The following is a 17,176-nucleotide window of genomic DNA, read 5'->3' on the forward strand; positions in this document are numbered from 1 at the left end:
AGAGATCCATTGCGCTCCTCAAATCCGTGATGGCAGCCGGGTTCTTGCTCTTCTCGTCCCATTCGCGGAGGAGATCAGCTTTGAGGAATTGCACACACCATCGAGTGCAGGGCGGAAGCAGCTTGTCCGGCGGCGGCGAACGCGCGGCCGACAAAGGCTGAGGTGGTCCTGCAGGCTTTAGACAGGAGGGTAGATTTTGAGCGCCATCTCGCAGAGGGCGGGCAAAGGTGTGCTGCGACCGCATCTTCCACTGGGGGGATAGCTCTTTACCCCTTCTCGGCGGCGCAGTCCACTTGGGAGAGCGCCGAGGAGACCTGTGAGTGGAGCCTCGCGGAGAATGGTGCGTTCCACGACTTAGCTCGGCATGAAGCTCTGGCAGAAATGGCGCAGATCTGGAAACGGGCGGGGGGAGGCGGCTGTGAAGGAAGCAGCCGTCGAGCCTATTGGGCACGGGCTCCTTAGGCAGTGACCAATCCAGGCCAAGTTGGTCGACGGCCTTAGGAAGGAGGCGCATGAGATCGGCGTCCACCCCAGCCCGAGTCCTGCTGGATTCCTGGATCGAGGAGGAGGCCGATTGATGGGAACCTGACCACTCCTCGCTGTCCGATGCCAGGATGGAACATCTGTCACCTGGGTACACTCCTTCAGCTTCGTCCCCTGAGGCGGCAGCGGTGAGGGCCAAAGCCCACAGCTCCGCGTCCGGGAGGGGCGGAGAAGGAGAGAGTGAGGCTGGCGGGATGCGATCCGACGAGCACTTCACTGTGGCCACAGGCTCCGGCATCATGGCTGCGCACGGCGCTTCTTCTTGCGTGGTCCAGAGGGTGGAGTAACAGCGTCCGGGGTGAAGACTTCGAGTCGAGCCCGCAGGGTCGACAACGGAAGCGCTTCACAGTGCTCGCAGGCGCCCATATCCTGGGCGAGGGCTGCTTGGTCTGGGCCCAGGCAGAGAGCGCAAATCACATGGCGGTCTCCTGCGCTGAGCGGGGCTCTGCACGAGCCACAGGAAAGGTGAGGCATTTTCAGAAAAACGCTTGCGCTCTTTTATTGAGAGAGAGTGAGTGTCGCAGCGGCGAACACTCACAGAAGGCAAGCACAAAAAGGATATTCAACGCCGGATGGCGTAGCAGGCACGGAAGGCTGAAGGTGGCGAAGACGGCCGGCTTCTTCAGGCGCTTTCCTCTGCGTGCTGGTCGCTAGTTTCGACGGCAGAAAAGGCTTCTCTCAAAGTCCAGCGATGCGGAGAGCTTCGCTGAAGATGATGAAATCAGTGACGCAGCCTCCGAGTCTGACTTTTATCACTAAGCCACCCCCATTTTGGTGGGCTATGACACGTAGAGGGCGCGATGTTACGCGCGAGGCTCAGTGGTAGGCTGCAGCAGTTGCCACAGAGCAGCCAATGACCACGCAAGATGGCCTGCTCTAGGTCTTCTGGCTGCTGCACTGCGTTGACAATAAATGCAAAATTAAGGATAATTTTTGGCTTCAATATCTCGAGAAAATATGACTTTACCCGTAGCGTAAGCTAACTTGCGCAATACGAGAGAACCTCTCGTAAGAGAACTACATTTCTTGTCTATTATCACCAACTGCTATTTATACCAATGATGAAAATAAGCGAAGTTAAGGCCCATTCACACGAAGAATGATAACTAAAGTTATATTTGCATCCACACCAACGAATGATAACGGTCTGTTTATTCTAAGCTCGCGCTGTGTGGTTTCAAAGTGTGTACAGCATATCATTGAACTTGTTTTTGTGCATTTACACAATTTTAACCAGCAAATGCCCACACCAGGCTGTTTCGAGTGAATCTAGCTAGTGTAATCAATCTAATCTAATAGTGGACTAAAAACAAGTCTTTTTCACTGCAACTTTAAAGGAAATAAGACAATGTTGCTGAAACTAGTTCTGGATACCTGAGGTAATTTTATATTTCACTGTTTGCTAGCCTGGCAAAATGATCTCATTTTGTACAATTTCTAATTTCCTTAAATCTTTTTAACAGAGGTGAAGAGAGTGCATGTTAGCATGACCACAATTGACACGTTCATGGGAAATACCCTAGGTTTAAAAAAAGCACAACTATCAAGTTGGGCCAGAGCCTGAAAGGGAACATAGTGTCGGCCCAGATGTGGTACACCTGGAGTCCACACGGCCCAGATGTGGGCTGACACTATGTTACTGTCCGGGGAATCATAAGAAAACCACTATAACACTCTCAATACAAAACGCCAACAGTATCTCACTTCAACATCAGCATCCACGCTGTATTTCAAAGGACACTCCTCTCCCGTCCGCCAATCCTCTGGAAACACGTTCAATGAAGGCAGAGCCGCACCTGAGAGAGAGAGATAGAGGGATAGAAAACTTTAAAAGGTAAATCTATGGCTATGTAAAAAACGTTTCGGATGGATCCGTATGTGGATCCGTTGTCTGTATTTGACACTTGATGACACACACAACTTGTGTCATTTGATGTTTGGGCTTAGAGCAAGCACGATCAGTTCTTAGGGGAACTGCTTGTGCCAATTGTGAGTTTTTTTCCCTTGAGAAAACTCTGCGCTCGTCTGGCCCTCTTCTCAAGGGAAGAGGAACAGACATCTGTGCCAGGCAATTCAAGTCATAGCAGAGACTAGAATCGTTGGGTTTCAGAGTAAGCTCGCTAGGAGTGTTATCTCTCACGCCCCTCGGAGGCTTGCGAGATTGAGTTGCCGGACGAGGATGTGTTGTCACTAACATCCTCTGATCCAATGGAGATGGTTGATGAGGCGAACCCTCCCAGCCACCCTGCCCCGCGTATGTTGAGTTGTTGAGTGTTATGGAAAGCGCTTCAGTGAGACTTTGCTGCCGTAGGAGCGCGTGAGGGGATGGAGCGCTCGTGGCAGACTTTATGAACTGTTTCTTCCCAGCCATAACACTCCAGCTCCCTTGAGCCTTCAATTTCTATCCGATCTATACAATGAAATCGAAGAGCCATGGAAGAACCTGTGTTCAGCGCGCATCCATCGCCATCAGCAAGCAAACTACGCGGATGTTGAGGGGATTCACGAACATGGGTATGTGTCAGTGCCCCATTTGACGACAAGTTCACAAACTATCTCGCAGGTCTCTTGTCAGTTGGAGAGGCACCAACACTAAGTGCTCAGGCCCTGCCTTTTTAAAATAAACTTCGCACTGGAGGGTCTGACTGGTAATATCTTGCACACAATGGCTGTGTTGCAAATATACCAGGCTGATCTGCTGTAAGATTTGGACCAAGCCTAAGGTGCACTCAGCTGCATTTAAATATAAAAAACACATAACACTGCGGTACAAATCTGTAGTAGTGAACAGGTTGGCTTTATTACACGGAAAATTTCTGGTGAGGCCACCGTTCATCCGAGCATCAAACAGACATTTCTGCGTGAGATGGTTTCCTCCCTATCGGGAGGCCATCTACTGAGGCCATCGCTCTGTTAAGCTCCAGATATAACTACAAAATAATGCGATGGCCCTCATCGGGCCACCTTGATAGCCACCTTATACTAGAGCAGCAGTTCTCCTCTCTATTTAGAGTCGTTTTGAGATGATAGCTCTGAACTTCAGACATATATTCAAGTGTCGGCCCTCATGGGCCATATCTGGCTCAGATTTAGTATCTAGGAATTGTTGTGGCATTCCGCTAAGTATTCTGGAGTCTCCAGCCTCTCAGTATCTGAGTGTAGGTTCCTCAGACCATCAGGAGATTTTATTCCTGTGAATCTAGTTTTTCCTAGTACTGGCCTCCTCTTACTACAAGAGTCGTTAGCCAAGGCCCGTCTTTTTACATTAGGTGTAAAATTTTAGGCGTTATATTTTTAATCATAACTTAATAATAATAATAATAATAATAATAGTGTTTTTGTTAGTTTTTTCCCAAGTGAGTGAGAACTCTATAATGTCAACTCTCAGCCTCGCACATTATAAAAAAAAAAAACAATTATTATCGTAGACTATACAGCTGTAATATTTACACATGAACACGCAAATCAGACTGCTGAAGGAGAAAGTTGCTGTTCTGAATGTCTTGATTGACAGATGTCTGGTCCAATCATGGATCAGTATTCCATTCGCCACATATACCTACCTTTTCCGTTTTGTCTGACTTGTCGTTGTGTTTTCTGACATGCTAATTTGTTTTCAGATTTGTTGTTGTGTTTTCTGATTTGTTATTTTGTTTTCAGATTTGTCGTTGTGTTTCAGAATTGTGTTTTGTTTTGCACTTCTCGGCCACTGTAGCTAAATGAGCAACAACGACCACAATTCACTCCTTCAGTCAGTGAAGCTCCAACAGCGGTTCATGAGAGTTTAAATGCTGGGAATATTCCCATCTTCCCACAGGAGAAGAAGCAGCAAGCAGGAGGAATTACTCCAGGAGAAACTACGGACATACTATTGTAAAGATGGAGATTAAGGAAGAACCCTGCAGAATAAAAGATGAAGATACAGAGGAACAAATAGGTTGGTGTTTTCCTTCATTCTCTTTAATGACTGATGAGGAACATTAAGATAAAAACTGACAAAGAACAATACATCTAAAACTAGATACTAGTATAGTAAACTGGATTTGTGCTAAATTGAGATTTTGAACAATATTTATTTTTGTTTCTCATGTTGCCTTTTATTGAATTATGGGAATTTAATTTGTTTATTTTAGACCTGATGGAAGTGAATGAAGACAAACAGCATCTGTTTCAAAAACCGCATTATTTCACAAATGAAGATGGAAATGCAGTCGTTTCAAAGACTGAAGAGAATTTCACACAGAAAGAAGCTGGAAAATCTGGACTCGAAGGATCTTTAACCTGCTCTGAGTGTGGAAAGAGTTTCTTATATAAATCAAACCTTAACAGACACATGATTATTCACACTGGAGAAAGGCCTTTTACATGCAGTCAGTGTGGAAAGAGTTTCACTCAGAAAAGTAATCTTAAAGATCATCTGCACGGTCACTCTGGAGTGAGATCATTCAGCTGTGATCAATGTGATAAAACATTTGTTTTTGAATCAAGCTTAAAAACACACCTTAAAGTTCATACTGGTGTAAAGCCTCACTTTTGTTCTCTTTGTGGAAAGAGTTTTACACGACTGAACACTCTTAAAGAGCATGAGCGTATTCATACTGGTGTGAAACCTTATATGTGCTCTGACTGTGGGAAGACCTTTATTACATCAGGCGTATTAATAAGACACCAGAGAGTTCATACTGGAGAGAAACCGTACAAGTGCTCTTCGTGTGGGAAGAGATTCACCCAATTATCTACTCTGCAGAATCATAAAAAAAATCATTGCTCGAAAGTGTCTAAGTGACCAAAGTTCACTCCCATTAACTTGTAAATAAGCAAAAGATGAAATTACCTTTAAAACAGTAATTTAATCTTAAATTACCAGTAGTATTGAAGTTTGATTGTTTGATGAGTGGAACCGGTCAAAATGGTTGTGAATTGCATTCTAAGTTTTGCATTTTTTTTTTTTATTGATCCTCTGTTGTGTTGCACATGCGCAGTAGACAGTCTGTTGCATTCTACATGTTGTCCCTTCTTTTTGAGTCTCCCCATCATTGTCCGACTCCAGTTTAAAAATAAAAGGCAGAACAGTTTCTGACATTTTAAAATGCTTGTTTGTGTGAGGTAATCGGAGCTGCTAACACACGCGCACACACACACACACGCACACACACACACACACGCGCGCACACACACAAGCTCTTGACGCTCCGCTCTCTGTGCCGGGAGCAGCAGCTCATATGCATTTAAAGGGACACACTGACCCTCAAAAAGGGACGATTTTAACAAGCTGTAAAACAGTATCTGTGGGGTATTTTGAGCTAAAACTTCACATACACATTCTGGGGACAACAAAGACTTATTTTACATATTGTAAAAAGGGGCATTATACCACCCCTTTAAAGGATTTTTGAACCCTGATCTTCCTGTGCTTGCTACCACCTAAACGTGACATTTATTCATGGAAATGCTTTTAATCCAGTCACACACGATAAGAAGACGCAAAAGAGAAAGTGAGTGCAGCACTGCCGCGCGTCTGTGAATCTCCTGTCTTTGTGACAGAAAAAGCCACGTCAGGACAAAAAAACCACAAAATGATGCAAGCTCAGTTAAATCAGTTAAATGAAGTCCTAAATAAACAAAGAGTTGTGAGAAAATGTGATGCAGCAGCTCTTAACGTGACAGTAGCCTAATAAACCTGCTGCTGTGAATCACCAGTGTCAACAAATGAAAGAGAAAATCACTCACTGCTTTTGACTGAATAACATTTGTAGCTTAAATAAGGATTCATCTATATTTAATTTAGAATTCATGCATTGAAGACTGAGAGGTGTTTGATAACTTTATTCAATTTCTGTATATTTGTATATTTACCTGAAATTTAAATATACCTTGATTAAATTACCTGAAATTTTTAAAACACTGTTTACAAGGTTAAATTGGTCATAAACGATAATTTGTATGTGCATTTTATCAGGACAGGTACAAATTTGAACTGGTCTGACTGGGCCAAAAGAAAAAATTGAGCCGTGACATTGAAGGGCAGGTAAATGTGACATTTATTATAAAGGGTTTATTTTAAATTTAAAGTATATTTATATTATTTAAAGCCAAACAAATGTTAAAAAGTGATAGCTTTCAATTATACTATGATGCTGAATGGCTATAATTAATGGCTAAAATTGAGAATAAATAAATACATTTCACAGAGACCTCGGTAGCAGTACTGGTGTCGATGATACTGACCTTCTTTCATAAAAAGATGCCATTAAACAGATATTTAAAATATAGGCTACTGTCTTTGTTGTTTCTACATTAATTTGGAAATTAAATATGAAATTATTACAATATAAAAATGTTTAAACTTTTATGTTAGGTTTTAATCGTGATTAATGACAAAAATTTATGTGATTGATTAATTTTTTTTAATCGATTGACAGCAGTAACATGTATATATGGTATGTATGGTTTACATTATATTAGGGTTAGGGTAATTAGCGCTAATTAGCGATTAGCGCGCACATGAGAGATGGGAATATAAAGTAGAGTTGTATGTGGTGTTATTGTATGTGTTCTTTTATTCATTCACTTTGTGTTATGAGTTTATTTTCGTGCTGTTTTACTGATAGTGTGAGTATGAATGTGACGTTATGAGATGTAGTCGAGTGAACTTTGATGTACATTATGAATGGAACTTGAGTGTTTACAATACCAGCATGTTATTTAAAGATGTGTGTAAAATAGTGCTGCTCGATTAATCATATCACAAACGCAGCATCTGTTAATTTTTGTCATCATTTGGCTAGTGTTACATGATCCTGCTCTTATTCATGCAAATGCTATTTAACCATTCATGCGAGACAAAAAGCTGTGCGCTGCCTGTGAATGTCCTGACTGTGACTCACAGAAAGATGCGTGCCAATATCATGCGTGCGCACAAGACAGCAAGCCAGAATACAGTTCTCTTTCGTGCTTCAACGAACAATAACTCACACAATTATGCCAAAATGTCTTTTTGGAGTATCTTCATAACATAAGAGCAGTCTTATGATGAACGTAGAGTTGTGACTCGTGAGAGAATGAGGCGCGTGTGAGGTCCCTGTCTCTGTCAGCAGCAGCTGGTCTTAAAGGGACAGTACACCGTAGCCAATAATTAGCTCTTTCATTAAATGTTATCAAAGAACAGAGAAAACACTCACTGCTCTTGACTAAAGAACTTTTCTAACTTTAATAAGGATTAGTCTCTATATAATTAAAAATTATGCAGCACAGACCTTTTGATAACTTTATTCAATTCATTTGAATAAATGCATTTTTGCTAGTTTGAGTTGAGAAATACACATTTCAGCATTATCACTAATCTGTGTGCGTTTTCCTTTAGAACTAAGCAAGTTGACTCATGAAACCATTTGTTTATTATATCGCTATCGGAATTTTGACCTCAATAATTGCAATATGACAATTTTCCCCAAATCGGGCAGCCCTAGTGTAAAACTATTAGATCATGCACATGTTGATGTACATAATTTATATTTCATTCACGATTAAGCAACGTTGATGAACCATCGCTTGGACGTGTATTCATTAATATCATCCTTTACAGGAGTATTAAAAATGCAGTCGAGACTCGAGACCATGGAAAACAACTGTCACAGAATTTCTCCACGTCTATAGAGCGACACACTCCACGAGCGAGTACCTGCATAACAAGCTAAGATGAAGAAGTGGTTTGACACGAAGCGTAGAGCACAACATATAAGGGGACAAAGTGCATGGTAAGGTTCCTTGGCACGTACCAAAAGGACACCCAAGGTTTTCAGAACCAAAAGAAATCAGAAAGCAAGTGGGGAAGAATACTTTTATTCTTTCGGACGGTAAGAAATGGCATGCATCAAAACTGTCGTTTTTTTCCTAATGGATCGACCAGAGCCGATGTGGCTGATTAGCTTACGCAGCCACCTCAGGAGCAGCTTCATGTTCCCAGAGCTGGGCCGGATGAGAGTGTTTTAACTCGACAGCAGCGTGTGAGGTACTCTCCAAGGTGGTTTAAAAACTTTGTGCATTAAAAAAGAGTTACAAGAATATGTGTTCTTATGGTAATTCTAGGGGAAATTGTTATTGATATAATATATATATATATATATATATATGTATATATAAGTCATAATCATCTAAATTAACCAATAAAGGCTTGAAATATCTCACTTTGCATGTAATGAGTTTATATAGTTTCACCTTTTACGTTGAATTACTGAAATAAATGAACTTTTGCATGATATTCAAATTTTTCGAGTTTCACCTGTATTGTTAACATAACACACCGTACCATCGTGTTCTCCAACAACGAGGTGGTCGAGTCCAGGGCACCCTCCCCCCATTGCTTGCAGGTCGACTTCTGTAGATTGCAGCAATTTGGTCGAACGTTCTTCTGTTTGCACCCCTCCGGCCGTTGTGCTCCTTTATGGTTCTGTAGTCGCTTTTAAGTTTTTTTTTTATTTGTGCCTACACTGTTTGTAGGTCCGGTGGTACCCGTGTGCAGCTAAGAGCTGAGCTACTTCTTGAAACACTTTTTTATTCCGTGTCTTTGGCAACCAACGAGAGGAACGTCTGCACTTCGTCCACTGACCACGATTCAGCCATTAGACTTTTTTATTTTTATTTTTCTTCAAGCAAGTCAAGCAAGTAGTTTAAAAACAGGTGCTACAGCGGTGGCTGTTACTGGCTATTTAAATCTAGCGGCTTTGGTGTCTCGTGTCGCAAATACAATGATGCTGGTAGTGACGGTTCTGTCTGTCCAATCAGTGATCTACAATGCATGTTTTCACTTCACATTTTAGTATCGGTCGGTACGCTTGGAACCTCAATGGAGGTGGTACCATTTAAAGCGAGCCGTACCATACCGTACCATGCAGTAGAAAAGCGCCATTTGATAGACTATTGTTGCCATTGTTTCACAAATGCCTAATATGTACAATGAAAATAATTAAACCAGAAAGAAACAAAACACATCCCTTCATAAACCATGGTGTTTTATAGGGGTGCGCCGATCCGATACTCAGTATCGTTATTGCTCCGATACTACCAATATTTGCCGGATCGGTAAGTGCTTCCCTCCGCTGAGGCTGTCAGTCATTCTCCATTCAGCATTCAAACAGCGCGTTGCGCTCGGTTACGACAGTCAACACCATGATACTCTCTCCAAGATGATTCAATGTTCCTATTATTATTATACTGTAGATCTGTAGATCAAGGTCTATGGTTTGCATAAAATGACTTTAACTTGCTGGAGTTCAACATTACTTTCTCCCGGGTGTCTGTACGATCACAACACTGGAGTAGAGAGCGATATAATTGTTCTTCACGCGCACATTAACTGAAATTTAAAACTGTTAAAAGTCTCAAACTAATGAATAAATAAATATATGTATATATTTTCCCTTTTATGCTTTGAACTTTTCAATGCGAAGTGCTGCGAAGTCCATGTTGCTTCGAGCGCATATTTCTTCACACGGGATGCGCATAAGTGTTTCGTGACGCTCTTAATTTGAGCCTTTCATATTACAATACTTTTGCGCAATGGCGGTTTAATGATAGCCTTAGTTGTTCTGTCCAATGTTGCTGCTTCATTAAAAAGTTGCGCTTAAAATTTTAAAAGAAATGTCTTTTGATTATATAGTATATATTTTGTCGGTATATTGTTTACCATAGTAAGGAAAATAATGTTTAAGTCAAGGTTGATGCCTTTAACAAAAGAATAATCACAGTTTGTTCCCCACAGTGAGGCATACATACAGTTTATTAGGTAATTCGGCACTGTTTTTTTTTATTATTATTTTAGTATTGGATCGGTACTCAGTATCGGCCAATACTGAGTCCCAGGTATCGGAGGCAAAAAAGGCAGATCGTGCCACCCCTAGTGTTTTATGGTGACACTAGTTTTCTGAACAGTTATTCCTGTTACATCTGTATGAGATGACCATGCACTGCTTGAGCGATGACACGGACACGAGTATTTTCCATAGACTGTAAAAAAATATGGACAAAGCGTCTGTGACGTCACCCATAGACTCTCGAAGAACGGGTTTTAAGCCGTTTATGGGGGGTATGGGCGGCGCCATCTTGGAAAATCTTTTGAAATCCTAACCCCGCCCACCTTCTGGCCAATCCATATATGGGCAAAAGGGCGGGCTTTGTGTGAGACAGAGCCGGCCGGTGGACCCACCTCTTCAGTCTTCAGCCGAGCCAAGCAGCCTCAGCTATCAGATCGACTGGCAGACTAAGCTACTTTTTATCATAGACTGTAAAAGCTTTCTATATTAACTGCGAAGCTGCTGAAGAGTACAATCAACTCATCTGAATTTGCTGGTAAGTTGTAACGTGAACAGTTAACAAGTTAGTACTACAACGAATGAACGGAGTTGTGTTTGCAACTTCTAGGTAAAATAAGCTAACGTTAGCAGCTAACTGAAAAGCCGCGAAATTTAAAAATACTACTGTTATTGTGTCACGAAATGTAGTTTTAATAGTTTTTCATTCGAAAATGTAGTTGTTTGAAGCTCAAATCTGTGGTTTATTTATAAAGATAGCGACTATTTAAAATTTTGATCTGACGTTTTCAGAGTTGTTAGAACCAGGCGTTCAGCAGGCGCTCAGCGCTCATGTACCCCGCCTGGGACAGCCTCACCTCGGCTAGTGTTGATGTCTCTAGTCTAGTGGTTGAACATGAGCTATAATTCGTCTTGTGTAACTTATATCTAACGGGCGATCTTTGGTCTCACAAAAAGAGACAGGGTTGTGACCTGGTTGTGAATTTTTTTTTTTATATAGCGTATGTTGGTATACTTTGTCACTAAAGACCATAGACTGTACAAAATAAAGACCAATTTCAAATAGCACTGTCGCTATTTTGCTTGAGTGGTCAGTGGCAGTCTAACTTTAATTAAAGAGCCCAGCAGTATCTTGATATAACGTTACTTGGTCACCATTTCCAATTGTTTAATGTTAATATTCATTTTGTTTTTCTGCAGTTTTCGTTATGGACGCCATTACCGTAAGAGGTACGTATATATACAAGGGATGTTTTGTTATGGATTATGCAATGAGTAAAACTAAATAACATTTTAGAGTATCAGCCCGTTATCAGCTGTCAATCAAGCTGTCAGTCAAAGTTAACCACGCCCCTATTTGTCATACATTTTATATCTAAATACAATCTAAACTAACGAGTTAGAAAAAAATGCACCCCCTCACAGTTGTGAGGCACTCGGAACCTATCGAAAAATACAATACAAGTCCATGGGACCAACCTGTAAAAACATGAATTTATGCTGTGAAAACCGGTGAAAACGGACATTCTAACATGGGGGTCTATGGACATTTGATCCCTTTTGGGACCTGCCCCTAGCGGATTTTCGATGCATTGCAGTTTTTCGCACTTCCGGATAGGCTTCATTTTTCAGATTGGAATGTTGCCGCTTGGTATTTCCACATTGTTGCTTTACTGTTCAGTTCATCTTGTATACAGGTAACAGTCAGTGTTTACTGCGCATGTGCAACACAACAGAGGATCAATACAGGTCTAAGAAGAACAAAACATGCAATACTTACAATGCAATTCACAACCATTTTAACTGGTTCCCCTTGTCAAACAATCAAACTTCAATACTAATTTTAGCATAAATGACTGTATAAAAGGTTATTCCATCTTTTGCTTATTAACAAATTATGGAAGTGAACTTTGCTCACTTAAACACCTTACAATGATTTTTCTTATGTGTCAGTAGATTAGATAAATGACTGTAACTCTTCCCACATGAACAGCACTGCAGTTTCTCTCCAGTATGAACTCTCTCATGAACTTTCAGGTTTCCTGACTGAGAGAAACTCTTTCCACAGTGTGAGCACTTGTACGGTTTCTCTCCAGTATGACTTCGCTGGTGGGATCTTAAGTTGCTGGATATACTAAAGGTCTTTCCACACTCAGAGCACACATAAGGTTTCACACCAGTATGAATACGCTCATGCTGTTTCAAATGTTCCAGTTGTGAAAAACACTTTCCACAAAAAGAACAAACGTGAGGCTTCACAGAAGCATGAACTTTAAGGTGTTTTCTTAAGCTTGATTCAAAAACAAATGTTTTATCACACTGATCACAGCTGAATGATCTCACTCCTGAGTGACAATGCAAATGAATGTTGAGAGCGCTTTTGCGAATGAAACTCTTTCCACACTGAGAGCATGTGAACGTTTTTTCTCCAGTGTGAATTCTCATGTGATCATTTAGGGGTCCTTTACGTCCGAAACTCTTTCCACACTGAGAGCATGTATGAGGCCTTTCTCCAGTGTGAATAATCATGTGTATGTTCAGGGTTGATTTACATACAAAACCCTTTCCACACTCAGAGCAGGTGAAAGATCCTTTGACCCCAGATTTTCCAGCTTCTTCCTGTGTCAAATTCTCTTCAGTTTTTGAAACGACTGCATTTCCATCTTCATTTGTAAAATAATGAGGTTTTTGAAACTGATGATGTTTGTCTTCATTCACTTCCATCAGGTCTAAAATAAACAAATTAAGTTCCCATAATTCAATAAAAGGATAAATGGGAGACAAAAATAAATATACAAATCTTACTTCAGCACAAATCCTTTTTACTACTGAGTCTACAAGTATCTAGTTTTAGATGTATTGTTATATGTCAGTTTTCATCTTAATGTTCCTCATCAGTCAGTAAAGAGAATGAAGGAAAACACCAACCTGTTTGTTCCTCTGTATCTTCATCTTTTATTCTGCAGGGTTCTTCCTTAATCTCCATCTTTACAATAGTATGTCAGTAGTTTCTCCTGGAGTAATTCCTCCTGCTTGCTTCTTCTTCTCCTGTGGGAAGATGGGAATATTCCCAGCATTTAAACTCTCATGAACGGCTGTGGGAGCTTCACTGACTGAAGGAGTGAACTGTGGTCGTTGTTGCTCATTTAGCAGATGATCATCACACTTACAATCACTCGCAATTATCCAAGTGTAAATGTTTTGCTCTAATAGCCATTAAGAAACAATTTCATAATTTGAGTTTTTACTGTAATGATTATGCTGCTATTTTGAACCAATTATCGGATCAAAAAAGAGTTGAAGGCAAACTTTTGTGTCACTAAAAATTTTAGCATACATTTTTAGCAGCACAGTTGGAAAAATGTTGCAAAATGTTATGCTACAATTTGTTTACAGATGTTTAATTTATTTATTACAAAACCCAACTCAAAACTCTTTACACTTTGCCATAGTTTACTAGTAAGTTATGCGCTTATGGTTTGTTATATTTACAACATTGCAGAAAATTAACCATGACTTATATAGTTAAAGTGGCCATTGGCTTTTGGCAGATTGATCACCATTTATATAACCAGTTTTAACTGTAAATACAATGGTTATGTTATGGGTTCATTTGAGGTTAAAATTGTTTAACTATAGTAACCATGTTTTTTTTGGGGGGGGGGGGGGGGGGGGGGGTTATTTGTAGTAAAACCATGGTTAATTTTCGTAAGCGATTCACTTCTAGTCAAACATAATGAAAGTAGCCTGAACTTCGGATTCAAGATCTGATTCGGATTAATTCGGTAAACACTCCGGCTGGTTGGATTCACTAAAATAACCCGAATCTTTAAGAGTCATTTACATTCCTCGTATTAAATGATAAAATAAATGTACTCAGTCTGAAACAGCAGATTTAGAGCAGAATGAACGGCTGTGTTCCACTTCTCATGTTTATGTTCCCTTCCCTCGCTCACTTCTCTTCTTCTCCTAGACTCGGATGTGTGTCATTGCTTCGGTTGCTCGAGCGCCTCTACTGGCGGAAACCATATTAAACTCTTTAACCCAGATATAAAACAAACACGACAATCTTTATTGTTATCTTTGATATGTATAAATTAATTTATATAGCTCCCAAACATGTTTGATTTTGAATAATTAAGTATTAATTTATAAATAACATCTTAGGTGACACAGCTGTTCACTTTCACCATAATAGATCATTTTGAGATTCAAACTTCAAATATCCGCTAAGGAGTTTGTAAATGTATTTACTCTCTGGACTCTGCGTTACTGATGTTGTTTATTTTAATATAAATATTGACTTCATTTTTAAGTTAGATGGTACAATTAGTATTAATTTTTTTTAAAAATGTGAGAGATAGAGAGAGATTTGAAGGTTTAAAAGTAAAATATAAAATGTTTTAACAATTTCTTTCTTTCTTTTTTTTTTCTCTTACACTTTGCCAGAAAAAAAAATGAAGCAAAGTCTTCAGCCACAATAAAAAGACTAAATGAAAAAAAAACAACACATGGAGCAACAGACAGCAACATAATGTCTGCCTGTCTGGCCCAGATGTGGTACACCTGGAGTCCACTTGGCCCAGGTGTGTACCGGATCTGGGCCGACACCATGTTGCTGTATGGGGAATCATAACAAAACTGCTATAACACTCTCAATACAAAACGCCAACAGAATCTCTCTTCCACATCAGCATCCACGCTGTATTTCAAAGGACACTTTTCTCTCATCCGTTAATCCTCTAGGAACATGTTCAATGAAGGCAGAAAGGCAGAGCTGCACCTGAGAGAGAGAGAGAGAGAGAGAAGACGAGAGTGAGATGCACACACAAGCATACACATCCCCACACAAAATGTGGGTTTACCTTAAATTGATTACATGGGTACTCAAGGAATGTGTTAATTACTTATAGTCACCCAATTAGTATAAGTTTTTTTTTTGTTACATAATTTTTACACTCAATGCAAGATGCAATGAATGACAATAATTGTGCATCACCACTTAACAGCCAAATTTCATGATTACTGAGTTTACACTTTGGGCTTGATATGAAGAGATATGTTCTCTCGATTGGATTAGAAAAGGAATAAACCACCCCTTTCAGTCCGATTGAAATTTCAATCGGATCGAGCTCAATCGGATCAATTAAGGTGTTTACATGAAGGCTTTTCAATCCGATTATAGGGGTCCATGTAAACGCAGCTACTGTCAGAGCAGAAGGATGCACATTTCCTTCCAGGACAACCTTGTAAATGGCTTGATTCATGCGTCCTTCACAAAGACAAATCTGCCAGACTCCAGCCTTGCTGAAGACCAGACCATCAATTTTCAGCTTTGTCCAACACCTGGTCGTCTAATGGTTAGATGGAGACCTGGAGAGGCCTACAAGCCACAGTGTCTCGCACCCACTGTCAAATTTGGTGGAGGATCGGTGATGATCTGGGGGAGCTTCAGTAAGGCTGCAATCGGGCAGGTTTATATATAATATAATATAATAATGTCACAGTTAATCTCCAAATTAATTTAGAGACAACATAAAGACAGTATATTTTAATGGCATATTTTTATGAATGAAGTTCAGTATCACTGATATTGATGTCTGGATAAAGAAAATGTTCCCCCAATTTTAAACATTAATTATAGCCATTTACATCCATGTGTAATTAAAAAGCTATCAACTTTTTAACATGTATTATGCTTCAAAAATATATCAACATAAAATTCAAGTGAACTTCAAACAATCCTCACATAAACCCAACATAAATGTCATATTTACCCGTCCTACCTGAACATATACAGAACAATATACAGAAATTGAATAAAGTTATCAAACAGTCTGCACACCATAAATTATAGATTAAATATAGACTAATCCGTATTAAAGCTACAATCTATTTGCTAATAATATCCATTTCCTGTATCCTAATATTTTTGAATACACGAAAGTGTGAAACCTGAGGTCTGAATTGAATTTTGCTGAGGATGAATACTGAGGGATGCGTCTTTTTTATGTTATCTTACATATGAATAACTAAATTAATTTTAGGCCTGACTGTTTAAGTGGCAAATGAGTGCATAGTTTTTGGGGACTTATGGCCTGACATACACAGTTGTGTTTACAAACATTGCATTACCACAAAGTAACTGTCTATACTGTTTAAAAATTAAAAATAAAATGAAAAAAATTCTATTTCCATGCCACCAAGTCAAGACACTCTAAATGAAAAATATCAACAGATTATAAATATTTCTGAGCTTTTATTACTAAAGAAGAAGATCAGTCTGATTAGTATTAGTATTACATTGGCTGCTTGTATAATAAATCACATTTTAGTCAAGTTAAAGAGCAACAAAAACTTTTGAATTTCCTAACATTAGAAAGAAATACAATAATATCAAAGCACTGAGACTGGATCAGTTTTGAAAGGGGGGGAAGATAGATAGACTTTTTACATTGCATTTTTTTCCTCTTCACTGACTGCGTCTTGTTTTTAACGTGTGAATGGCTCTTAACTGATTGAAAAATAAACAGCGCATTATTATATCAGTGTTATTGTTTAAGCAGACAGATTTCCTTGAACTTTAATTTTAACTACATTAACCTCAACTGAACTGTCCATAGGCTAAAAAAACAGTTAAAAGCCTACTATGTGTGCCTAAATTACACATTTTCTAAATGCGCTGCTGTAAATTATGCAACAGTCTTTTGTGAAAGAAATAACTGTAGTTTTAGGTAAATCTCATCTGAATGGCAAAATATTCCTTAAAGTTTCTATTTTGCACACATTCCAACATTTGATTGATGTCTGATTACAGTAATCAA

General features: G+C 39.7%; 2 protein-coding genes and 1 pseudogene across 4 annotated transcripts in view; 2 read left to right on the top strand and 1 right to left on the bottom strand.

Annotated features, from left to right (window-relative positions):
* LOC143741181 (uncharacterized) overlaps positions 1-5,546 on the top strand; it is a 169,932-nt gene extending 164,386 nt beyond the window's left edge. Inside the window, exons 2-3 of the mRNA XM_077233622.1 lie at positions 4,361-4,480; positions 4,677-5,546. Of these exons, the coding sequence (XP_077089737.1) occupies positions 4,361-4,480; positions 4,677-5,329 (773 nt within the window). The 3' untranslated portion in view covers positions 5,330-5,546. The remainder of the gene's footprint in view (positions 1-4,360; positions 4,481-4,676) is intronic.
* Positions 1-17,176, top strand: part of LOC143741201 (uncharacterized) — a 267,182-nt pseudogene that overhangs the window by 198,709 nt on the left and 51,297 nt on the right. The gene's annotated exons all lie outside the window — the stretch shown is intronic.
* Positions 12,007-14,400, bottom strand: LOC143741185 (uncharacterized). 2 transcript variants are annotated; one of them, XM_077233626.1, is made up of 3 exons: positions 14,229-14,400; positions 13,281-13,397; positions 12,007-13,081 (listed from the first exon to the last, which is right to left on the bottom strand). In XM_077233626.1, exons 2-3 carry the CDS (start codon positions 13,336-13,338, stop codon positions 12,267-12,269), a joined length of 873 nt encoding a protein of 290 aa, XP_077089741.1. In that variant the 5' UTR covers positions 13,339-13,397; positions 14,229-14,400; the 3' UTR covers positions 12,007-12,266. The 2 variants fall into 2 exon arrangements, with proteins under 2 accessions (XP_077089741.1, XP_077089742.1); XM_077233627.1 differs by having other exon boundaries at positions 13,281-13,400.

The sequence above is a fragment of the Siphateles boraxobius genome, unplaced genomic scaffold (assembly GCF_051911475.1).
Source record: "Siphateles boraxobius isolate OS27281-9 unplaced genomic scaffold, OSU_SipBor_1 18, whole genome shotgun sequence".
Lineage (NCBI taxonomy): Eukaryota > Metazoa > Chordata > Actinopteri > Cypriniformes > Leuciscidae > Siphateles > Siphateles boraxobius.